The sequence below is a fragment of the Lepus europaeus genome, chromosome 16 (assembly GCF_033115175.1).
Source record: "Lepus europaeus isolate LE1 chromosome 16, mLepTim1.pri, whole genome shotgun sequence".
NCBI lineage: Eukaryota > Metazoa > Chordata > Mammalia > Lagomorpha > Leporidae > Lepus > Lepus europaeus.
Genome location: NC_084842.1, coordinates 4960789 through 4985228, shown reverse-complemented (window position 1 = coordinate 4985228; position 24440 = coordinate 4960789). Strand labels below are relative to the sequence as shown.

At 48.3% G+C, this 24440-nt stretch overlaps 1 protein-coding gene across 12 annotated transcripts in view; it reads left to right on the top strand.

Annotated features, from left to right (window-relative positions):
- The window catches only part of TACC1 (transforming acidic coiled-coil containing protein 1), a 106826-nt gene extending 83015 nt beyond the window's left edge, over window positions 1-23811 (top strand). For 9 of the 12 annotated variants that reach the window (XM_062212765.1, XM_062212763.1, XM_062212760.1 and 6 more), the window contains 8 exons: window positions 2596-2648; window positions 7197-7322; window positions 8717-8793; window positions 10100-10143; window positions 13038-13198; window positions 13918-14024; window positions 18484-18604; window positions 19801-23811. In XM_062212765.1, coding sequence (XP_062068749.1) covers window positions 2596-2648; window positions 7197-7322; window positions 8717-8793; window positions 10100-10143; window positions 13038-13198; window positions 13918-14024; window positions 18484-18604; window positions 19801-19869 — 758 coding nt within the window. In that variant the 3' untranslated portion in view covers window positions 19870-23811. The remainder of the gene's footprint in view (window positions 1-2595; window positions 2649-7196; window positions 7323-8716; window positions 8794-10099; window positions 10144-13037; window positions 13199-13917; window positions 14025-18483; window positions 18605-19800) is intronic. The other 3 variants (XM_062212764.1, XM_062212759.1, XM_062212758.1) reach the window with 1 other exon arrangement.
- The last annotated feature ends 629 nt before the right edge of the window (window positions 23812-24440 follow it).

The window sequence follows — 24440 nt, the reverse complement described above, 5'->3', positions numbered from 1 at the left end:
ACTTGGGCTTGTCCGATCATTCTAGAGTGAAGGCCCTCTCTAGATCCCAGGCTGTATCTGTGACTTTAAAATTCACATGAGGAGACTTCAGAACCATGCTCCTAACTGTGTTAAACGTAACAAAAAATTCACACCTTTTTAATATAATTTTTCTTTATATATTTTAAAAGATTTATTTATTTGAGAGGCAGAATGACAGGATGGATCTTCTACCTGTTCACTCACTCCCCACGTGGCCACAACAATCAGGATTAGGCCAGGCTCAAGCCGGGAGGCTGGAACTCCATCTGGGCAGAGTCCGCTCAAGGGCCATCTCCACTGCTTTCCCAGGCACATTAGCAGGGAGCTGGATCGGAAGCAGAGTAGCCTGGACTTGAACCTGCTCTCCAACATGGGATGCCAGCATCATAAGCAGTGCCTAAATGCTGTGCAACACACTGACCCCATGTAGCCTATTTAATTTGTGGGCTTTTGTATACTTAGAATTTTTTTTTTAAAGATTTATTTATTTGTTTGAAAGGCAGAGTTACAGAGAGGCAGAGAGAGAGAGAGAGAGAGAGAGAGAGAGAATGGTCTTCAATCAACTGGTTCACTCCTCAAATGACCACAACAGCCAGAGCCGAGCTGATCAGGAGCCAGGAGCTTCTTCTGGGTCTCCCAAGCAGTGCAGGAAAGCAATATTGCTTTCCCAGGCCACAGCAGAGAGCTGGATTGGAAGTGGAGCAGCCGGAACTCGAACTGGTGCCCATGTGGGATGCTGGCACTGCAGGTGGTGGCCTTACCCACTACGCCACAGCGCCAGCCCCCTTAGAATTGTAGAAGTCACGCTCTGCCGTCCCACCATAGGAGCAGGTGAAAGGACTGTGAACAGGTTATTTCCTGTCCTGCCTGCTCCCGCAGACCTGTCTCCCATCCAGGCACCCGATGTGAATCCTGGGTACTCTTACTCCTGCATTTCGTTCGTTCTGTTTGAAATATCTGTCTTTGACAGTTTCTACAAAATTTCACCCCATCCTTTCAGACCAGTTTCAAAGGTTACTTGGATCCTACCATGCCTGCTGGTCCCTCATATTTCTCTCCACCCTTCCACGATGCCCAGTGCAATGTATTATTGTACAGGGGTAAAAAATGATAGACTTCTAGAGTTTAGGGCCTATGAGACATTTATCTTTGAATTTCCTCTGACGCAGGTACGTGGGCAATACTCCCTGAATTGCATTCTTTCTCACTGGAAGAAATGCCTTCGCTAAATCGCCAGAGAGCTGTGGCTTCCTAGACACAGCTCCATCCTCACAGTTAGTAAAGGCCAGTCTGCTTTGGAAAAGTGAGGCAGATTTGAACAAGCTGTTACACTGTAATCGATCAGCTGTATCGCGGGCACAAGCAGAGCCTGTGGTGGCTGGAGGTGGGGGTGGCCTCTGGGTCTCTCCAGTGAATCAGAGACTTTCCTGGGGAGAGTGACCCCGGAGCTGGGTCTTGATGGATACATACATAGATGTTCTTCTGAAGATGAGACTCACAGCCATGGGAAGGAACCTCTGTATTGCTAAAATGCCCACTTTGTGTGAGTACAGGCAGGGAAGTGGGAAACAAGCACAGTCCGGAGAAATTGCACTTGATCTTACAGGTCTGGGGGAGGCAGAGAAGTGGTCCCATTTGTGTTTTAAATAACTGTTCACTAAAATGGTAATTGGTTATTGCTACATCAAGGATTATAGGTTTAAAAATGTCTATTTTTTCTGTATTTTTAAATTTTTAATGAGTATATTGCTTTTTTTTTTTTTTTTTGAAAGGCATAGAAAGAGAAAAAGAAATCTTCCTTCTGCTGGTTCAATCCTCAAATGCTCATAATCACAGGGACCGGGCCAGGCGGAAGCCAGGAACCCAGAATTCCAAGTTTCTGCTGTGGGTGGCAGGGACCCAAGTACTTGAGCCGTCACCTGCTGCCTTCCCGGGTGCACATTAGCAGGAAGCTGGAGGGGAAACAGCAGGGACTTGAATTCAGGCATTTCAAAGTGGGGTGCAGGTATCCCAGGTGGCGTCTTTAACTGCTGCCTCACAGCGCCCACCCCTGTTTTTATTTTTTAAGTGTTGTCTCTGGTGGTAGAGGAAAAGATAGATATGAGACAGGAAACCAATTTGAAGAGTGTGGAAAGGCCAACGACTGCAGTTTTGCAGGCATTAAAGTAAACCTTGTTGCCTTATCTGTTACACTAAGCGGATTGAAGGCCCCCTTCTGGGCTGGAAATTAAATTCACTGAGACTGAGTAATAAAATGGCATTCAGTCTTTTCCTCGTTATGAAATAATCCATGGTTAGGACGACGCATCTGCTAAACTTCTTGTGGACACAAGGGGGCAGCCTTTGCTGTTCCTTGCTCCTGAAAGTGTCACTGGCTGACTAACCTTGTCCTCCCCTTCCTTCTGAATGTTGTGGACTTTTAACACTGAACTTCACAGGGCTCAGCAGAGCCAGTGCTCCTTTTAAAATCCAGAAATGCTGTCTCTGTGTTTGCAGTCATTCTGGTCCAAGAGTGTCATGAGGAAGAAAAGGCACTGGCTTCTTGGCTAACTAAAGATGATTTCTGTGTTTCAGGCCTAGAGAGAGAGGCATGCCGGAAGATGGAAAAAGACGGCTGTGCTGTGCCTGTGAGTTCTTCAGCTTGGAGGGACGGGGTGGAAGCCGGGTTTCTTTGCAGTATCTGTTTTGAAGGCCACATTAATTCGCTAAATGAATTCTAGTTTGTGTTAGCTGGTGGGGTAAAACATTAAAAAGTTTCTTCACTGGCAGAGCACTGTAGCCAGTCTGACTTGAGATGTCCCAAACGACCAGTTTTTGAAGACTTCATACAAAAAGAAATGTCTCAAGGACTCTTTATATTGACTATGTGTTAAGACAGTAATTTTTCGGATATGTTGGGTTAACTAAACCATGTTGTTAAAATTAATCTCATGTGATTGGCGGATGCTGTGTGTATGGTAAGCAAAGGCAAGTGCATCTGGGGCCGTCATAGCGCTGGGAGGTTTGGCATCTGTAGTAGAAGTGATAGGCAGCCACGGAGGCGAGTTCAGTAGGGAGCGCTGTGACCCGTGACAGGTGGAATGGAGGCGGAGAGGGATGTAGCAGGAAGAGCACTACTGCTTGGTGTCATAGTGACACACATCGTGGCCTGGGTGGGTGTGGTGAGAGCGAGCTGATGAGGATCCCTTGGAGTTTCTGTCTGGAGCATCTGAGTGGCCATTGTTGCTGTTAACCTCAGGAGACTTCTCTCAGCAGGTGGCAGCACTGGTCACCTAGCTGTCTAGGCAACACACCTGGAGTCACGTTGCCCCTTCTCTGCCCCTTCCTTATTCCACAGGCAAGATCTGTGGCTCTACATCCAGGATGTACTGTGAGTCCGTCGGCTTTTCTTGAGCCCGTGGCCAGTACCATTTTAAACACCATGGCCGTTTTTTAACCAGGCTTAGTTTCTCATCTTATTACAAAATGCAAAACTGATCTTGTTACTCTTTGCATAAACCTCTCCCTTTAGGAGAAGGTCAGACTCTTACTGGGTCCAATGCAGCCTTCTATAGTGGGGCAGTCTCCTCTTTCCCTCTCACATTTGAAGTTTTTCTAATCCCATGGTGTTTCTTTCAGTTCTGTGAATTCTTTGAGACATTTCTTTGTTCTCCTTGCCTTTTCTGCAAGACGTTGCACTACACCCCAGCATTTAGCACAACAAATACTGTGCTGAGTGTAGGAACCTGTCAGTTAGGAATATGAAGGGAGTGCAGGAGTGCAGTTCATTTTTAGCTGCGTGGCTTCGAGATGCTGTAGGGCCACTTCCTAAGTTCTATATCCAATAGGCAGTTGTAAGTATGTGACATGAGCTCAAGAAAAGTCTGGTTGGCTTTGATAGAGTTAGGACACAGGTGATCGTTAACATTGTGGGAGTACGTGAAGTTGTGATAGAAACATCTTGATCTGCAGTAAAAACCTCACATCTTGACAGTACATATATGAATACTTCAAAAAGTTTGTGGAAAAATGTAATTAAGATACGCTTATTTTGTTTTTAAAGATTTTATTTGAAAGGTAGCATTGGAGAGATCTTGCATTTCACTGGTTCACTCCCCAGGTGCCCCCAACAGCCAGGGCTGGGCCATGCAGGAGCCAGGAGCCAGGAGCTCCATCTGAGTCTCTCACATGGGTAGCAGGACTCAAGTACTTGAGCCATCATCTGCTGCCTTCCCTGGGCACATTAGCAGGAGGCAGGATCAGAAGCAGAGTAAATGGGTCTTGAACCAGGGACTCTGAGATGGAATGCAGGCATCCCAAGCGGCAGCTTAACCCGCTGCACCACAGTGTCTGCCCCATCCACGACCTTTTTGAAAACTCCTATGTGACTCATTATGACACATGCATTTGTATATTTGTCAAATGAACTGCACGAAACAACATACCTTCACATGATTCACTGTAAATTTCCTATTCTCTCTCGTTCTTGTAATGCAGATGGCTTGTGCCTCTGAATCGTTTTCACGAGTCACTATTTTGCTGTGACCACACTGTTTCCCTAGACCTAGAAGGTAGAGAAGGAACTACTTGTGTAGGCCGACCTCTAACCTCTCAGGGCTGAGTGGAGGAGGAGCCTGTAGCAGGCTGGGCAAGGAGCTAGGGGAAGAAAAGATACCTAAAGCCTGTGGAATTGGAAGCATCACAGTGAGGTGTGTCCCTGGACTGATGAGAGGACGAGGCACCCTCTGCTGCCAGAGTTGCGGGCACACCCTGGGAACCAGTTCCTTCTGTGGACCCCTGAGAGCACTTCCGGTATTTTCAGTGTGTGAGAGTAGCAGAGGGGCATGGAGTGGGCTAAAGCCTTGGCTCATGTGGCCGCAGGTTCAGATGGTTTAACCCCCCTGATTCCCAACTTACCAATAAAGTGAGTCAGAGTAGTTGTAAGGAGAAGGTGCGACAGGTGGTGAGGAAGACTCAAGCTGTGCAGGGGTGGTGCGGTTTTGATGAGGAGGGTGATACAGAGAGAATGGAGAACACTTACCTGTGTTGAAAGCTGGCTGATGAAGAAAATATCCTGTGCTGTGGCCTTTTAAAAGTAACCTTGTTTAAACTTCCTGACAGCAACTAATTTCTGCTCTCTTAGAATGTTGAGTAAACATAGAAAGAAGTTTCAGTGTTCAAAACGTTGAATAGAGAAATCTGTTTAGTCCAGTGTGTACTTTAAGTCTTTCTGTGTTGCTTGAAGTACATTCCTCTTACAGTGCCATGCCAGTGCTAGGTAGTGGTTGGGACAAAACTAAGGCCAGGGAATATGGTACGTGGAGGACCTTGTCTCACGTTGCTTTCCAGCCATTGGTCTGCAATGCTTTTCACCTAGGAGTCTTTTTTTTTCCTCTTAATTTTTTTTTTTTTAAGCAGCAGAGAGGCAGAGTGAGCAAGTTCCAATCTGCTGGCTCACTCCCTGAATGCCGGCAGTGGTCAGGACTGGGCCTGATGGAAGTCAGGAGCTGGTAACCCGATCCAGGCCTTCCACAAGGGTGGCAGGACCCAGCTTTGAGCCATCACCTGCTCTGACACAGCATTGGTTGACACTGAGTTGTCACACAAGCAGGCACACAGACAGATGAGATGCTGAACTCTAGAATGGATGCTAACGTTGTCCTTACTAAGAAGACTTTAGGGCATATTTCCCAAATTCTTAACTCCTGTATGGCCAAGGAGACAGACGAGCTGCTTCTTGGAGTTGACTAGGCCTTGGGACTCTGACTTAAAGCAACACAAACTGAAAAGACTCTGAAATGTGTTAACTCATAATTAGAAATGTGACAAGATGGGTGAGCGTTGTGGCGCAGTGGGGTAAGCTACCATATTGGAGAACCTGGGATCAAGTCCCACCTCTGCTCCCATCCCAGCTTCCTGCTAATGTGCACCCTGAGAGGCAGCAGGTGATGGCTCAAGTGCTTGGGTTCCTGCCACCCACATGAAGACCCAGAGGGCTCTGGTTTTGGCCTGGCCCAGCCCAAACCAGTGAATGGAAGATACCTCTTATTTTACTTTTGCTCTGTCTTTCAAATAAACTTAAAAAAGCAACAGAATGAACCAGATGTGTCAGCTTCGCTTAGTGTGTTACCTTCCCATCCAGCAGGTCCTATTGCAGCAAGGTGGTGAGGCAGTTTCATGAAAAGAAACAGGGCACAGGACAGTGAGTGCTCTGATGGCCAGGGTGGAGTAGTCACCCACTGCCGTGTAAAACCGCAAACACGGAATTACCTCTCGGTTTCTGTGGGTCAGAGGTCATAGGGCACGCTTGCCGGGTGCTGACTCGGGGTCTCTGTAATCAAGACACCAGCCGGGGCTACAGTCATCTCCAGGTGTGAGCCAGGTAGGTCACTGGCTATTGGCAGGGACTCAGTTCCTTGCCGCCTGGGCCTTTCCATAGAGCGGTCATACATGGAAGCCAGAGCCTTTTTTTGTTTTGTTTTTAAAGATTTATTTATTTATTTGAAAGTCAGAGTTACACAGAGAGAGAAAGGGAGAGAGGGGAGAGGGGTCCTCCATCTGCTGGTCCACTCTTCAGTTGGCCACAAGGACCAGAGCTGCGCTGATCCGGAGCCAGGATCAGGAGCTTCTTCCAGGTCTCCCACGTGGGCACAGGGGCCCAAGGACTTGGGCCATCTTCTACTGCTTTCCCAGGCCATAGCAGAGAGCTGGATGGGAAGTGGAGTAGCCAGGACTCGAACCAGCACCCATATGGGATGCACTAGGTCCTTTCCCACAGGGAGGAGATGACATGAGCAGATCAGAACTGGGAGATGGGGGTGGGAGGTTTAGGGGCCATTTTGGAGGTACAGGTGCCCTGGCTCTGGTGACCTTTCCCAGAATATCAGAGAGGTTCCAGGAGACCTCAGACTTCTGCCAGCATGGTAAGCTGCCCTCCCCCAGAGCTGCTAGGAAGTAGTTTTGTGTTTCCATTTACTGTGGCCGGAGGTGGGTTTCTGTACTGGGCCAGGCTGAGGTCTGTGAAGCTGCACACTAACATTGTGTGTGTGTGTGTGTCTCAAAAGCCTCCTTCCTACTGTTTTTTTTTCCCAACGTGTTTGTAAAGGTTGTAGTCAGTGTGATGAAAAAGGGATGAGGAGAGCTGGGGTTCAGAAGCTGAAGACTGAGCGCCTTGAACATGTCCACTTCCCCCACAGGGACTGCTCGAGGCCTCCCCAGAGAAGGCCCCTGTGTCTGTGGCCTGCGGCGGTGAGAGCCCCCTGGACGGGATCTGCCTCAGCGAATCCGATAAGACGGCCGTGCTCACCCTGATAAGAGAAGAGGTAACGGCTTTCTTGTTGGCTCTGCTGTCGCCCTGCTTCTGGGTAGAGCTGTGCCAGCGGGCAGGTGCTATCTCTCTCGGCTTCAGCTGTCGCAGACTGGGAGCTCCCCTTTCCTGCAGCTTCTTTAGCTCGGGTCAAGGCCTCCGCCAAACGCTCGGCGTTGGCACTGGAGCCCTGACATTCTGGTGTCTGGGGAAAGCTGTGGTTCTGAAATATTCTTAAGAATTTTGTGCACCTCTTCGTGGTTCGGCTTTGAAGTTCCGAGTGTCTAATTTGCCCACTCTGCTTCCATATGTAGCTGAGTCGGTGCCTTCATTTTACGAAGGGTGTGCTCATGCTCCTGAAAGCTACAGCTGGAGTAATGCAAAAATGGGTACCGCTTGATTCTTTCATTCTGTAATCAAACAGGTCAACTCTTGGCTTCCTTCATTATGTCCTTTGAGCCGCCTCTGTTCAAAACTGATCGAGGCTGGACCTTTCCTGAGTGATGTGAAAAATACACAGGACACTGCCACGCGTTTGTCATCTGAGTCGTCCGTGCTGTTTTATGTTTGGTCTGTGTGTTTCTTCATGATTCCACTTTTTTTTTTTCCCAGAAGATAATTCCTTGGTATAGCAATTTTATTTTTATGCCACGGTAAGGGTAGTTAAGCACCTTGGCCGATGGCCTTTTAAAGCTTCCTAGAATCGTGTGAGTTTGCTAATGGGGCACGTCCTGCTGTCACCGTGGGAGCGGCAGCGAGGGGGCCCCCAGAGCCTCAGCAGTGAGGAGAGTGGCCTCAGCTTCCTCCCAAGGGGAGCACTGACTGCATCAGAGTGGAGAGGTGCCCGGTCTCCGGAAGCCTTCGAGCTCTCGAGGAAAGGCCCCCATAATGAATGTACCCATTAGGAAGCGAGACACAGCCAGGGGTGTACAGTAACTGAACGCCCCAGGGTAAATGGAGCTGCAGTCCCCACTTAGCAAGAGCAACCCAAACATGGCTGTGGGCTCTAGTCTGACCAGCAGCATCCTGCCTGTCTGGATGGGTCCTGTAGCTGAATGCCTCGAGCCTGCAGCCTTAGACTGTTGAGCCCCTTGTTCCGACTCCATTCTTCCCAAGCAGCTGAAAGTCTCTGTGGCGCAGAATGTTGTGCCTGTTCCAGCTTCTAATACTCTGGTTTAGTAGCAGTTCCATTCTATCATCCGACACAGGACAGGTGGTCTGGCATCTACTCTGCCAGTCAGATGCTCTGCTCTGGCTGTCCTGTGCCAAGCAGGGTTCTGGGCCCACGGAGGTAAGAGGCTCCCAGGTGAACTTCACAGAGCCTGTCGGTAGCCCTGGAATTCCTGGGAGATGTTTTCTCTTGAACCTGTAATAAATTGATTAGGTAAAACCACGCTCTTTATAATCCAGATAATCACTAAAGAGATTGAAGCAAACGAATGGAAGAAAAAATACGAAGAGACCCGACAAGAAGTCTTGGAGATGAGGTTAGTCTGGAGGTTTGGGGGAGGGATTGAATAGCTGTGTATACATTATTGATTTTTTTAAAAGGCTTATTTATTTATTTTGAAATTCAGATTTACACAGAGAGAGAAGGAGAGGCAGAGAGAGAGAGAGAGAGAGAGAGAGGTCTTCCTTCCGATGGTTCACTCCCCATCTGGCCACAATGGCCGGAGTTGCACCGATCTGAAGCCAGGAGTTTCTTCCTGGTTTCCCTCATGGGTGCAGGGGCCCAAGGACTTGGGCCATCTTCTACTGCTTTCCCAGGCCATAACAGAAAGCTGGATTGAAAGTGGAACAGCCGGGACTTGAACCCGCGCCCACATGGGATGCCAGCTTTGCAGGCTGTGACTTTACCCACTATGCCACAGCGCCGGCCCCCAGAGTACTCTTTTTAAAAGTTAATTATGCACGATTGCTTCAGATTGCATCACCACCAAATAGGCTTTAAAATGTTTGTTAGCAAGAAACAAGTCAACTTTAAATTGAAATCTTAACTTTTTCTGCTCACTCCCTAGAAAGGAGAGTTAGGAGCCATGAAATGACAAAAGACGCATCACAGAAACAAAAGGGAAAGAAAGGACTAGTTCTCACACTGCACAGTAGCGATTAGGAGATGTTTTAAAGGTGTCCACTCTGTTGGGCGGCTCCCGTGTTTGTTTTTGGGGCATCTCCTGAGCTGGGCTTGGTGAAGTAGCAGGGACGGCCCTGCAGTAGCCACCCAGAATAATTTGGACGTGGCGTCTGAAGTGAGGGACGCCACCAAGGAGGGGCCTGGGAGGGAGGCGAGCACGGGGAAGAGCATCTGACAGCAGACAGTCAGGAAGACGTTGCTGCACCCGAGAGGGCCACCGTGAAAATCTTGGGATAACTGAAACGCATTTGGAACAAGGACACAAAATGCCAGTGGATCAGGGCCCTGAAAGCCTGAACTCTCATCAGATCTCTCGGGGAGCCCTGAAGGATGTCTTTCGCTTAGTTTGTGCAAGATTGTTTTGTCGAAACTGAATTTATCTATTGCCCTGAGGTATCCAAATAGATGCTAGGAAAAAGTAAAGGCATTTGTTTCTATCGCTATCATAAAAATCTTGCTAAACATAAAGTCTTTAAAAAAGCTTTCTTGAACATTAATAAACTTTATGTAAAATTTTTTTTTAAAAAGTGAGGGCCCCACACAAATAAAAGAGTTATGCAAATTGTCAGCATACGTTAATATAGTTATTGGGGGCAGTATTTCTCTAAGTTCCATAGCTTGAAAATTCTCTTCTGATCATAACTTTTTTTCTTATTCAGGAAAATTGTGGCTGAATATGAAAAGACCATTGCTCAAATGATTGGTAAGGAGAAAGTTTTTTTTCTCTAGAGTATGCAGCCGTAGAATCTGTCTTACCCTGTGCTGGCTGCTATTACATAATAACTACCATAACCGGAGCAGCTTATAAGCAGCAGGCCTTGACTTCCCAGAGTTTCCAAGGTAAGACGTCCAAGATCATGGTTGGCCCCTGCAGATTTGGTGTATGGCAGGGCCTGTTTTACGCCTTCTTGCTTTCCTTCATCCTTACTTCCCTCTTGGGACTTCCTTGCCTCCTAAAAGGCCGGCACACCTTCACCTGGGAGATCAGCTTTCTGCACGTGAGGAGGGCACAATCATTCAGACCACAGCAGGACCCACAGATGCGTTTTGGCCCGTGATGCAGCCTGTGTCTTATCTCATTATCTCTGGGAGTTCTATAAACACTGCACCAAGAACCATGGCTCTTAGGGAGAATGCCAGGTTGGCTTCCTATGAGTCCCTGGTCATGATGTTCCCATTCTTAGATTAATTCATAGCCTGGTCTCCTGTTTCTGTTTAAAGGCACCTCATTTTTTTTTTAAAGTTTATTTATTTATTTGAGAGTTAGAATTACAGACAGAGGAAGAGACAGCAAGAAAGGTCTTCTGTCTGCTGGTTCACTCCCCAAATGGCTGCAACTGCCAGAGCTAGGCTGATCCAAAGCTAAGAGCCAGAAGCTTCTTCTAGGTCTCCCACGTGGGTGCAGGGGCCCAAGGACTTGGGCCATCTTCTATTGCTTTTCCCAGACCAGAGCAGAGAGCTGGATTGGAAGTGGGGCAGCTGGGACTCAAACCGGCGCCCATCTGGGATGCTGGCACCTCAGGCAGAGATTAACCTACCACACAGCACTGCCCCCTAGGCACCTCATTCAGTACAAGGAGTTTATGGGAAAATAGATTTAAAAGATAGATCTGGGGCAGGCGTTTGGCCTAATGGTTAAGACACTGGCTAAGATGCCCACATCCTGTAGCAGAGTACCTGAATTCGAGCTTCAGGTCTGGCTCCCAATCATTGCTTCTATCTGTTAGTGCAGACCCAAGGAGCAGCAGTGAGGGCTCAAATAGCTGGGTTCTTGCCATTCTCGTGGATTGGGTTCCCAGTTCCAGCCTGATTCAGCCCTGGCTACTGCAGGCATTTCGGGAGTGAACCAGCAGATAGGAACTCGTCTGCCTGAATGTCTCCCTTTGTCTGCCTCTCATAAGTAAGGAAAGAATGTAAAGTTCATCTTGATACAAAAAAATTTTTGAAATGCATATATTGGGGAGATCTTCAAAAGCTCACACGTGCATATTATGGAAGAATCTCTGCATGGATTTCAGAAATTTTTTGTACCAACATACCTTTAATTCCATTTTTATGAACTTTTGGACATGGCTTTGCATTACTGATTTATTAACCCTGAACTCACAGCCAGCCAGAGCCAGGGGACAACAGGCAGCACTTCCGCACTACCCCTCGGGGACCACCGTAAACACTGAGATCACCAGCAAAGAGTGCAGAAGTGTAGAAACATGGCACTGAGTAGACCACAAGAAGGACACTAGTTTGTAGCAGGAAACAAGATGGCAGCGTGTCGCCTTGTTTGACCTCTGCTGAGAATGTATCAGGTGACTGAAAATTGTTTGCTGCTCTGTACATGTTCACAAATGACTGCAAAAAAAAGCCCCTGGGTGTTGATTTGGGGGTTACAGACAAATTTTAGCAAGTAGGTGAATTTGCATGTACAGACTCGACGGAAAGTGAGCAAAGGCTGCGGTTGGGTTTGTTTTAGAGGATGGCATATGGTGGATTCTGTGGAAAGCCCTTTTTTTTTTTAACAAAGCAGTGCTGAGGGGTCCTCTTAGAGCCTCTTCTAGTCAAGGTGGTAAGGACTGACCCCCAAATCAGTCAAGCCTGGTCTTTCTGCTGCCCACAGCACCTGACGCCATCCCGGCTCTGGGCCTGTGCCACGGCCGATGCTGTGCATGTCCCATCCTCCTCCCAGGCTGTGTGGCTCCCACCTCTGCTCAGATCTTTCTCTTGAGGGAGACCCGTCTGTAAAGACAGCAGCCCCCTCCCCTGCCTGGTTCTCTTGTCAATGGATGGGTATCTCCTGTAAGTCCTTGAGCGTGGGAACTTGCTGCGTTCACAGCTGTGTGCCCACCACCACCCAGAACACTACTTGGCCCTCAACAAGAAGCTGATAACTGTCTTCTGGTTTTTTTTTTTTTTTTTTAAATAAGTTATTTATTTGACAGTCAGAGTTATATATAGAGAGAAGGAGAGGCAGAGAGAGAAAGGTCTTCCATCTGCTAGATCACTCCCCAGTCGGCCTCAGTGTTCAGAGCTGGGCCAATCTGGAGCCAGGAACTTCTTCCGGTCTCCCATGTGGGCACAGGGGACCAAGGACTTGGGCCATCTTCTACTGCTTTCCCAGGCCATCGCAGAGAGCTGGATGGGAAGTGGAGCAGCCAGGACTCGAACCGGTGCCCATATGGGATGCCGGCACTGGAGGCCACAGCTTTACCCACTATGCCATACCACCAGCCCCAGCTATCTTCTATTAAACATGACATTATATGCTTTTTAAATTTTTCATTCTACATTTTTGTGGGCTACAGCATGCACTGATTAAATCAGGGAGGTGAGCATTCCATCTCCTGTGATGCCCGCACAGATCTCTGGTCCAGTGAGGTGTCTCAGTACTTAGAACACCGTGTATACTGACCAGGTCAGGGTCAGTAGCATTTCCCTCATTCTCATCACTGGGTTTGGAGCTAGCAAGTTACTCGTCAGACACATACGAGGTTGTAGTGAACCGCAGTCCTCCGCTGTGCTGTGGACACTAGAACTTCCTGCCTGACTCTGGTATCTGTTGGACAACTTCCATGCCGTCACTTTTGACTTGCGATTCTCCAGAAGATGAACAGAGGACGAGCATGACCTCCCAGAAGAGCTTCCAGCAGCTGACCATGGAAAAGGAGCAGGCCCTGGCCGACCTTAACTCTGTGGAGAGGTCCCTTTCTGATCTCTTCAGGCGATATGAGAACCTGAAAGGCGTTTTGGAAGGCTTCAAGAAGGTAGTGTGTCCCTGTCCTCCCAGCCCTGGTGGTGTACTCTTATGGTAAGGAATCACCAAACGTAGGCCAGAAGTGTGGGTGACCTTTGAAATAGGAGGACAGGGCCTACTGGCCTTGCAGCTTCTGACTCACTGGGTGGCATGTCCTGGTCATTCCTCTACCGGGTCCCGAGTGGAAGCCTCAGACATGGTCGGAGTGTAACACAGAGCACAGCGCCAGAGCTCTCCACCCTCCCTGGGAGAATCCATGAAACGTTCTTTTTGCTAATTCACTTTTTCAGTGTTAGCAAAAGTAGAAGGGATTCCATATGGGAAAGATTCAAGCTGCAGGTTCTAGAAGAAATTAAGTGTAACATTTCAAACAGAGATGTAAATAGGCATATTATTTCACAGCACTGAAAAATCTTCCATTTCATTTAAAAATAAAAGTGAGACCAGCCAATTTGAGAATGAAATTGCCATTAAGTTTTAAATAACTACCTTACTAAGTAGGCATGTTGGTGTAATTGAACCTTACTTTTGTGATGTTGAAATTATTACTTAAAGGAATTATGTAGAATTCTTCAGTGAGAATTGTATGTGCCTGTTACAAATTGCCATGGGATATAAATTAAGGGCTTCTGAAGTCATTGTTTTCCCATTTAAAAAAATGAAACTGATACATGGTATATTGCTAGTAGAAGAAGAAGATAGCTTATTTTAAATGTCACCTTGGAACAGAATGAAGAAGCCTTGAAGAAGTGCGCTCAGGATTACTTAGCCAGAGTTAAGCAAGAGGAGCAGCGCTACCAGGCCTTGAAGATGCATGCGGAAGAGAAGCTAGACAAGTAAGAGCCTGTAAATTTGACATTTCCCATGGTGCTGCGGGAAGACTTTCAGAGACACAGAAACAAAATTCACTGTTTTGCAACTTCAGTTGAATTTGTGTTTTGTTTCGTTTTTTTTGAACCATCTCCACATGGTTACAACATGAAAAACATAAAAAGGCATATGGTGTCTCCCTCTCAGCTCTGACTTACTTCCACGGAGGTTTCAGCTCCTTCCTCACCCCAAGTACTGTCAGTTCTGTTTTTTCCTCCAGGGTGTACTTTTCTCCCCTTTATACAGACAGTTGTATACCTTGCTTTTGCTCAGCAGTCTGATTTTTTTTTTTTTTTAAGATTTATTTATTTGAAAGGCCAGAGCGAGATCTTCCATCCACTAGTTCACTCCCCAAATGGCCAGAGCTGGGCCTGTCTGAAGCCAGGAGCTTCTTCTGGGTCTCCCACATGGGTGCAGGGGCCCAAGCACTTGGGCCATCTTCTATTGCTTTCCCAGGCCATAGCAGAGAGCTGGGTCTGAAGTGGAGCAACCGGGACTCAAACTGTCGCCCATATGGGATTCTGACACTGCAGGCGGCGGCTTTACCCACTATGCCACAGCACCAATTCCAAGCAGTCTGGTTTTGAAAATCTTTATGGGGGCCGGCATTGTGGCATAGCAGGTAAGGCCACCACCTTCAGTGCCGGCATCCCATATGGGCGCCGGTTTGAGACCCAGCTGCTCCACTTCCAATCCAGCTCTCTGCTATGGCCTGGGAAAGTAGTACAAGATGGCCCAAGTGCTTGAGCCCCTGCACCCACTTGGGAGACCTAGAAGAAGTCCTGGCTCCGGATAGGTGCAGCTCCGGCCGTTGTGGCCAAATGGGGAGTGAACCAGTGGATGGAAGACCTCTCTCTGCCTCTCCTTCCCTCTCTGTGTGACTCTGACTTTCAAATAAATAAATAAATCTTTTAAAAAAAATTTATAAAAGAAATATTTATGCATCAATCCATGAAGAGCTTCCTTGTTTATTTTTAAACAGCCTCATGGTATTCCGTTGTTGGAATGTATCCTTATTTAACCAATCCCTTCAGTTGGAAATTCAGGTTAGTTAAAATCTTTTGCTGGGGCCAGTGTTGTGGTGGAAAGGGTTAAGCTGCTCTGCTTCCAATCCAAGTTCCTACTAATGTACATAGAAAAGCAGCAGCTAGCTCAAGTGCTTGGGCCCTGGCCACCCATTTGAGAGACCTGGGTAGAGTTCCAGACTCCTGGCTTGAGCCTGGCCCAGCCCTGCCATTGTGGCCATTTGGAGAGTGAACCAGCAGATGGAAAGATCTGTCACTCTGCCTTTCAAATACGTGAAATACATCTTTAAAATCTTTTCCTGCTGTAACAACGCTGCACTAAGTAACCTTGTAGATTATCATTTTGCCTATGACATACAGGAGAGAAAAGCAACTATTGGGCCAAAGAATACATAAATTTGTAAATAGGAAAATAGACATAAATGTATTTCAGCAATCAATTCATATATTTGCTTTACTATATATTATTATTGTCCATTTTTGGGTAATTTATGCATTTTAAGTATTAGGGACACCAGCCCCTTGTGATATGAATTGTGAATAATTTTTCCAGTTTCTAATTTACCTTCTTGACTCTTTCTGTGGTACTTTTGGTATATAGGAATTTCTTCTTTTTTTAATTTAAGATTTATTTATTTGAAAGGCAGATTTAGGCGTCTTCCGTCCACTGGTTCACTCCCCAGATGGCTGCAATGGCCACAACTAGGCCAGGAGCTCCATCTGGGTCTCTCACGTGAGTGCAGGGGTCCTAGCACTTGGGCCGTCCTCTGCTGCTTTCCTAGGCACATTAGCAAGGAGCTGAATAAGAAGTGGAGCAGCTGGGACTCGCACTGGTACCCACATGGGATGTTAGCATTGCAGGCAGCAGCTTAACCCATTATGCCACAATGCTGGCCCTGTAGAAATTTATTTCTGTGGAGTAAAGTTTATCATTCATTTCTTCTACAGCTTATGTATTTCCTGTCATAGGAACAGAGATCTTCACCATTCTGGATGGGAAATAATCTCTCTCCCATATTTCCCTTCTAATAGTGCTTTAATAGCTTAGGGTTTTGTTTTGCTTTCTTTTAAAGATTTATTTATTTGGGGATTGGCACTGTGGTGAAGTAGGTTAATCCTCCTCCTGCAGTGCCAGCATCCCATCATGGGTGCCGGTTCTAGTCCTGGCTGCTCCTCTTCCGATCCAGCTCTCTGCTATGGCCTGAGAAAGCATAAATGACCCAAATGCTTGGGCCCTGCACCCACGTGGGAGACCTGGAAGAAGCTCCTGGCTTCAGATAGGCCCAGCTCTGGCCATTTGGGGAGTGAACCAACGGAAGGAAGACTTTTCTCTGTCTCTTCTCTGTCTGTAATTCTAAAAATTAAAAAATTTATTGATTTCAAAGAGTTAGAGATCTTCCATCTGCTGATTATACCCCATATGGCTATAGTGGCCAGTGTTGGTCCAAGCCTAAAGCTTGATCTGGGTCTCCCACATGGGTGGCAGAAGCCCAGACACTTGGGCTATCTTCCACTGCTTTTCCCAGGTTACCAGTGGGGAGCCGGATTGGAAGTGGAGCAGCTGGGATGTGAACTGGTATGCAGGTGGCTGTTTTACCCACTGTGCTACAATGCTGACCCCTGGTTTTTAAGATGTATTAATAGGGCTGGTACTATGGCATGGTAGGCTGGGTTTTCCCATGCAGTGCCGGCATCCCACATGGTTGCTGTTTGTGCACTGGCTGCTCCTCTTCTGCTAGTGGCCTGCAAGGGTGGTGGACGATGGCGCAAGAGCTTGGGCCACTGCACCCACATGGGAGGCCTTGGGGATGCTCCTGGCTTCTGGCCTTGGATCGGCTCAGCTCTGGCTGTTGTGGCCATTTGGGGAGTAAACCAGTTGATGAAAGACCTCTCTCTCTGTCTCTCCCTGTCTGTAGCTCTGCCTCTTAAATAAATAAAATCTAAAAAAAAAAAAAAAAAAAAAAAAAAAAATAGACTTATTAACTTTCTTAAAAGGCAGAGTGAGAGAGAGAGTGATTTTCCATCCTCTGGTTCACCCCCTCAAACAACCACAATAGCCAAAGTTGAAGCCAGGTGCCAGGAGCTTCGTCCTGGTCTCCCACATGGGTGGCAGGGGCCCAACCACTTGGACCAGCTTCCACTGCGTTCCCAGGTGCATTGGTAGGGAGTCGAATTGGAAGCAGAGTAGCTGGGATTTAAACCTGAGAAGATTGTGTTAGAAGCGGCAGCTTAACCCACTGTGCCACAACACTAGCCCCAATAGCTTAGTTTTTCTCTTAAATTCTCAGTTAATTCTCACATCCAGTACATTTGGAACTTATAGTGGGGAAGGGTATTCTCTTAAGTAGAAAGTTATCTATACTTACACATTTTACCATTTATATTCCTATTTGTAAAACTTTTAACTGTTTCCCGCTCGCACAGGTACTGTTATTAAAGCTTTATTGAATATCCTTCTAGATCTTTCTTTGTGCCTGCCCAAAATGGTTTGGAACTTTTTTTAATTGGAGTCATGTTATACACATTTCCTCTTTTCACTGAGAGTTTACCAGGGCCATTTTCCCACGTAGGCACTTGTAGCTCAGGCTTTGCCAGGTTACGGGACTTCAGCCATTTCTTTACTGAAAGGCGTTTCTTAGTCCCAGCCCTTTTCCTGTGGCAAACCACGTGGCAGGGACCACGGCTTGCACTCACCACGTGCTGAGTGGATGTCTCTGAGGAGATCACGGAACGTGGGATTGGGCGGCCGCGTTTCAGATCGTCCTCGTGGGGGTGGTGCCTTCCACAAGGACGGGGCCAGTTCCATCTTTCCCAGCAGCACGGGAGTCTGTTTTCTTCCCAAGGACCTAGGACGAGACCGCCCTTTTTAGTATTAGCCGTGTGGTAAATCCAAGCCTCTCGCTCTCATCTGCACACCTCTGGCTACGAGCGGAGTATCAGCATCCTGTGCGCCGTTCACCCGCTGCTTGGCCTCTGACATTTCTGGTTTCTAACATTTCCCTCTGTGTCTCATTAATCAAGTCAATGTCAGCGGCTAAACGTCCTGACTTGACTGTGATGATCTCCAAAACGATCCAGCCCACTGTTACACTGGTTTTTTTTTTTTTTACTCTAAGACCATCGTAGAAACTGGTTTATGATTCTGTTTTCTTGTGAAAACATTGTGGTGCTTGAGACTAATTCTGTCATTGGTTTGTGCCACAGAAATTTCCTTAGCAGTTGTTCATGAATTGGATTCTTACTGAGTTACGTCGATCACCAGTTATTTCTCTTCTACGCAGTCAGTCCTTTCGGGCCTGTGTCACACGGCTGTCCATGATGAATATCCTGACTCTGGCTGTGATCGGTGGCTAACTCTGCTTTTTCTCTCTTTCTCCTATTAACCAAACACCATAAACAGAGCCAATGAAGAGATCGCTCAGGTTCGGACCAAAGCAAAGGCCGAGAGCGCGGCTCTCCACGCCGGACTCCGGAAAGAGCAGATGAAGGTGGAGTCCCTGGAGAGGGCCCTGCAGCAGAAGGTACGAGGCCAGTGGCTGCCATCGGTCCTGGCGCTGCTTAGCTTACAGTGGATCTTGGCCAGAGAGGCCTTGCCTCTCTGTATGCGGACCTCAACCCAGCTCCTCAGTGAACTGCTTCAGGTGGAGACAAAAAGTCGAAGCATTGGACTTCCAGGACTGTCGTGTGAGGCAGCCTCGGGCTGGGTGCAGAGAGGTTGTGGTGTTTGAAGTTTGGAGGACCAAAGGCTTCTTAGGGTCATGAGACCACCCCTTTTGTTTGTAATATGTGGCTGTGTCTCTTCGCTCTTCATCGGTTGCAGTCAGTGGTTTCCAAGTGAGGGTATCGTTGCCTTCTAGGGGATGTGGGCTGTGTCTGGAGGTGGGTTTGGTTGTCACAACTGGGAGCATCCAGAGGGTAGAGGCCAGAGATGCTGCCGAATGAGGACCTGCCTGGCCCCAAAGCCAGCGTTGCAAGGGCTGGGAAGCTGCCGCAGATAGTGGAGATGAGTGGTAGCCACGGCCCCTGAGGCTCGCTGGTCAGCAGTCTGAGGCTTTGCTCTTCGACTGGAGTGTCTCTTGGGCTTACTGTGTCTCTGCTTATGTGCTCAGGCCTGTGGCTAGAGCAGGGTCCTTATTCTGGCGGTTCCTAAGCCAGTGCTATCTGGGATAATCATATGCCTGAATCCCAGCTCCCAGGAGACATTGAGGGTGATCCAGACACTTGTGGTTTTCACAGGTGCCCCAAGGGATTCTTGTGCTAACAGGAACACTTGGGAGCTGAGGTTCCCGGGCTAGCTCCAGCAGCCTAGTGCCTGCCCCCGCCCCCCACTCAGTCTAAACAGTGTTGTGAGCATGTGACCGTTTCTGGAGGGGGAGGTGCCCGGCCCTTGTTTCTTCACAGGGGCGGGGCACCTGTTTCTGCCAAGGACCATTTGGATATTTACCACATCATTCGTGGGCCATGCAAAATGATCAGCTTAAAACATTAGCCTGCTGTAGTGGCCTTGGCAGGGCCGGACCAAGTGACCCTGTGGACGGGGCACCCCCACCCCGTGCTGTGCAAGGATCGCTGAATCACTGAATTAGGAGGTCTAGTCATACATAGTAATAATCAGGATGTCTGCACGTGCATAACATCTAGTCTGCCTGAAGCGGATAGCCTGTCTTGGGACTGCTTAGCCAAAGGAGCCTGCATAACCATGTCCATTGTCTTTCAGAACCAAGAAATTGAAGAACTGACGAAAATCTGTGACGAGCTGATCGCCAAACTGGGAAAGACTGACTGAGATTCCCTCCCGTAGCTCAGCAGATAGTGCACTTGGCTGCTTCTCTCGTGACCACAGTTACCTTGCCTTATCCAGGAGTAATCGCCCCTTTGCAGACAAAAACCGACTTTGAAAAAGCACATGGCTACCAATGCCTGTCCCGCTTTGCCACGACACCACAGCCCTGGAAGAAGCCCCGAGCTCCACAGGGTCAGGAAGGGCACTGCCCGTCCCCCGCTGTCCCTGCCAGCTGCACACACAGTCAGACCACCACACGCGGGCCTCCGACTCCTCGCTCTTCCGTGGTTCTTACCCCAAGCGTGTTACATTTGTGATTTTGTGGCTTCTAGTTGCTGTCACTGCCTTTCTAAAACCACCTGATGATTTTGTGTGACCCATTGTTTAGTCTTGTAATTTCCAATGCCAGTGGTTTTACTTAAGGAGATAATTTGATCTGATCTTACTTGCAGTTTGCAAACAAGAAGGGGCCCTGAGTACCTGCACCCCCACGGTCACACGCTCCTCTCTATACAGTTCCATGTGCTGCTGCTTGTCCCTGAAGCACAGTCAGATAAGATCCAACGCGTGCAAGAACGTGTTTCTGTGAACGTCAAACCCTGTTTCTAAATAGAGTCCTGGCCCTGAATGCCAACTGGAGGATTTGGGAGGCCGGGGAAAAGACGAGGAGGGCTCCTGGCCGTCCCATCGTGGTCTCACCTCAGCTTTGGGGGGTGTGACCCCCAGGGCTTCCTCCTCAGCCTCTGTGTGAGCCAAGGGGTCGGTCTCCCGCTAAGCTGGGGCTTGGCAGCTCTGGTGTGGGGTCACTCAGAATCCTCTGCCGCTTGTCACAGATGCAGAATCAACACCTAATCTTTGCTGTCTTTCAGATATACGGAGAAGATCAGCTGTGAAAGGTTTAGATGGTCTCATTTAATTAAAAAGTAACAGTAGCCCCATTATCCAATACTAGGTAAAGAAACTTTTTAAACTTACCAATGTGATGCACTGTTCTTCAGATATTTAAAAAACAACAAAAACCAAGATCAGAAAGTCCTTTCAGAGTTAAGATAGTATTTTTAATTAAATAGGCAGTACAAATCACGTGAACCGCTCCAGAAATCGGCTCCTTTCGAATGTTTTCAAACAGAGGCCATTAGGATACTGGGGAAGGAGAGCAGGAGGGAGGGCCAGACTCCCAACACCCAGTCCCCAGAGCTCTCACTGGGCCCAGCGCAGCGTTAACCCTCCACTGCGAGTTTTCCATGTGATACCAGTGGATCCCCTCCCGTGTGTCAGGCAAAACCGAATCCACGCGCGTGTTTCCAGGCGCGCCCACCTTCACACATCCTCACGGAGCCGCGCACTGCGTTCAGCTCGTGCACCTCTCCCACTTCTGTAAGACTGTTGCATGACCCAGCTCAGCAGTGAGCGTGCCTAGTGGAGAACCTCTGTAGATGTCGAGAAACTGCCTTTTCCCTAGCAGTGTTCACGGAGGTGCAATCTTCAGCCCCAGGGAAGTTGAGAACACCTTTCAAAGCCAGAGGTCCCGTTTCACCAACACGCATTTATCATCATCGGTGCTTAGGCTGCGTTTTGAAGCCTATCGTCTTAACATTTTGTACAAAAAAAGAAAAGAAAACAGGCTGTCTGTGGTTGGAGAGGTGGCTTGACAATCATCTGGGCCTTGGAAGTTGTGGTTTCCCGTGAGCATCGCTCTCGCCTCCGTGTCAAGTGCAGGTGTCTCTCCTGCGGCCAGGACCCCCCTGCTGCCTTGGTCTTCTCCACAAGAAAAATTAACTTGGCATTCTGCTGAAAGAAGTAGTACCAGACCTCTGTGCTGCTGTGTTTGGGTGATGTACCCATGTCTGCTTGTTTTATACTGATGTAGTTCAGTAGGAAAGGCCCAGGCTGGCGTCCATTTATAGACTTCGCTACTTTAAAGGAGCACAGTATGTGTTAGAACAGAGGCGGTGACAGTCTCTCCGAGGACCCCCTTAAAAACTAGACCCCAGTAAACGCAATGCTGCACAAGCACACGGGGTGCCCGCGGTAAGTCACAGTTGCTGCTGGCTGCTCGGCCACACTATTAGGCGGCCATGTGCGCCAGTCTGATGTACTAGACGGCTACTCTCCAAGGAGAATTAAAGTGTGTCTTACCCATCAGGCAAGTCAAGAAAGTAGACTAGGCAGTATGAAGCATGTTTACTTTACATTAAAACCAAGCAAAAAAGAAACGTTTTGGAACTTTTGAAAGTAGAATATATTTAAAATATAAATAGAATATAGTCTAGAGGTTGCTTCAGCACATGTGAGGGCCTGATGTCACTTGCCTGTTGGGCAGTGCAGGGCCCCGTCACCAAAAGGCAGGGGGAAGGGGCAGGTGGCCGCTGGCCTGCGTGTGCTTCGGGAACGTCGGGTGGTTTCGTTGGGCTCCGGGTCCCGAGCCTTTGTTCTAGTGTTCGGCTTTGCCGAGGTGTGTGGCGTCCTTCCCTGCGATGTTCTGATGGAAGACAGACCTGCCTGCAGAAGCCCCTTGAAACCCGTGACCTGCCCAAGCCCTTTGTTCTGCAAGGCTGCTCTGGAAACACCAGAAGCCCCACGTTCCACACGTGGTTTCTGGCTTCTTCAGACCCAGCCCAAATTAGGAAGTGCAGAAGCACATGAGGGTCAAGGCTCGGAGGCCCTGGCAGCCGGCCAGAGTGCTGTGGCATCCAAGGAGAGCTTTACGTTTGGCTTTGGAGGACAGCTCACGCTGCCTTCTCTTTCCAGCCAGCTGCTCTCTGCCCGCCCCCCACGCGAGGACTTAGGTCTCAGACAGCCCTGGGTAGGTCCTGCCCACTCAGCAGCAGCGTAAACCCTCTGCAGGTGTTCCCCGGATGGAAGCGCTCCGTGCCAGCAAGGCTACAGAGGGCCTCGTGGCGACTCCCACGCTCACGAAGGGGGGTTTCAGAGCGGGCGCTAGCGTAGCCCACACGCTTGGAGTTGGAAGTGATCCGCGCATCCTTTTTGAGCGGAGTGAGTCTCAAGCTCCCCATTTTCTTTCCTCTCGGTGTTTCCCGCAGTCGGTGAGCATCTCCTGAGTCGTTCGTAGGCGGCTGTTGTCTGCAGCCGTGAGCCGTGAGCCTGCGCGCCGACTCCGGTTTGGGAAGAGACAAACTGGGGTTTGAAAGATGAAACGAGTCCAGCAGGACTGTGAAGTGCAGATGTATATATTCTGAATAGTTTGAGAGAACGGATGTAGTCTGGGAGTCCCAGGATGTCAAGCCAAAGGTCTAAGAAGTCGTCTTCAGAGGTTTTTAATAAAAGAGGTATTTTGAGGCGATTTCTGTCCACAGAGGTTTACCTGGCTTCCAGATTCCCCTTATTTTGAGGAAGCAATTTACCACTCAAACCTATAGCCTCCCAATTACTAGAAATAAATTATTACAGACCCTGTGTCTGAGGGTCTCCTCTGGGAGACCATCTGAGTGAGAGCGTTCTCCAGTGACCGCTGGAGCCCTGTGCCAAGCTCGCTTCTGGAGACTAAAGATTGCACTTTCATAGTTGTTGTTTCTTTTAATCCAAATGCAATCCCATTTCTGTGCCTCTTAGCATGCAGTTAGAATTGGACACACAAGATTCCTAAGGAATGACTTTATCAACTGTAATATGGTTACAGCTACCACATATGTGTTCTAGCCATTGTCCTACCACGGGGATGCTGTGTGCAATGCTGGCCTGGGGCCATCTGCTTCCGTTCCAGTGAGGCCAGGCTTGGAGCCGACAGTGGCCTGACGTCCCTGCCCCCGCTCTGCCTTTCAGTGGTATCTGAATTAGACTCCAAAAAAAGTACTTCCCCGTCACGTGGTTAACTGATACCCCGTATTTACGAATGACCTTCCAGTGGGCTCCAAAACCAGCCTCCGTGCAGATGCAGGGAAGTGTGCAGGCCCCCCTCCCACCGCCCCACCCCGCCTCAGCCTCTGTCTCCACCCAGGATCCAGGCTTCTAGATCTCAGCGGTAGCAGTCAACTCTGCAGTGTTGCTGTTAGCCAGTGCGTGTTTGCCACTAGTTCCCCCACTGTACTAATGTGCCAACGAGTCCAGTGTCCACTGCGCGTCCTGCACTGTGTCCCCTCGGGTGCCACGGAGCACGCGAGGACCCTCAGCGAGTGGGCGGGCGGGCGCTGCATTGACTACTGTCAGGATTGTGTTGTGTGGGATAATCATCTACATAAATTTTATATACATAATTTCCCTTTTTATATGTCAGGTAAATATTTGTAAAAGCTATACTCACACAAATGAAATTATAATGATTACTAATATATTTTTTCCATGTTTCATTGCCTGAATAAAAACTATTTACCACTGATTTGTGTGTGTGTGTGTGTAAGTGGTCTTCCTGCCCCGAAGTCACTTTATCCCAGAGTGAAATACGGCAGCCGCACTTTTAAGAGCTCCATATTTCAGCCTAAAAATAGGAAAGATGACATCTCCACACTCATTTTCTTGAGTTTTATGCACTTGGTTGGGTGTGTAATTAAAAACAAAACACACACACTTTGGCATCCGGCCCTTGCTGTATAAATTTCCATGCTTTTGCATCTGTG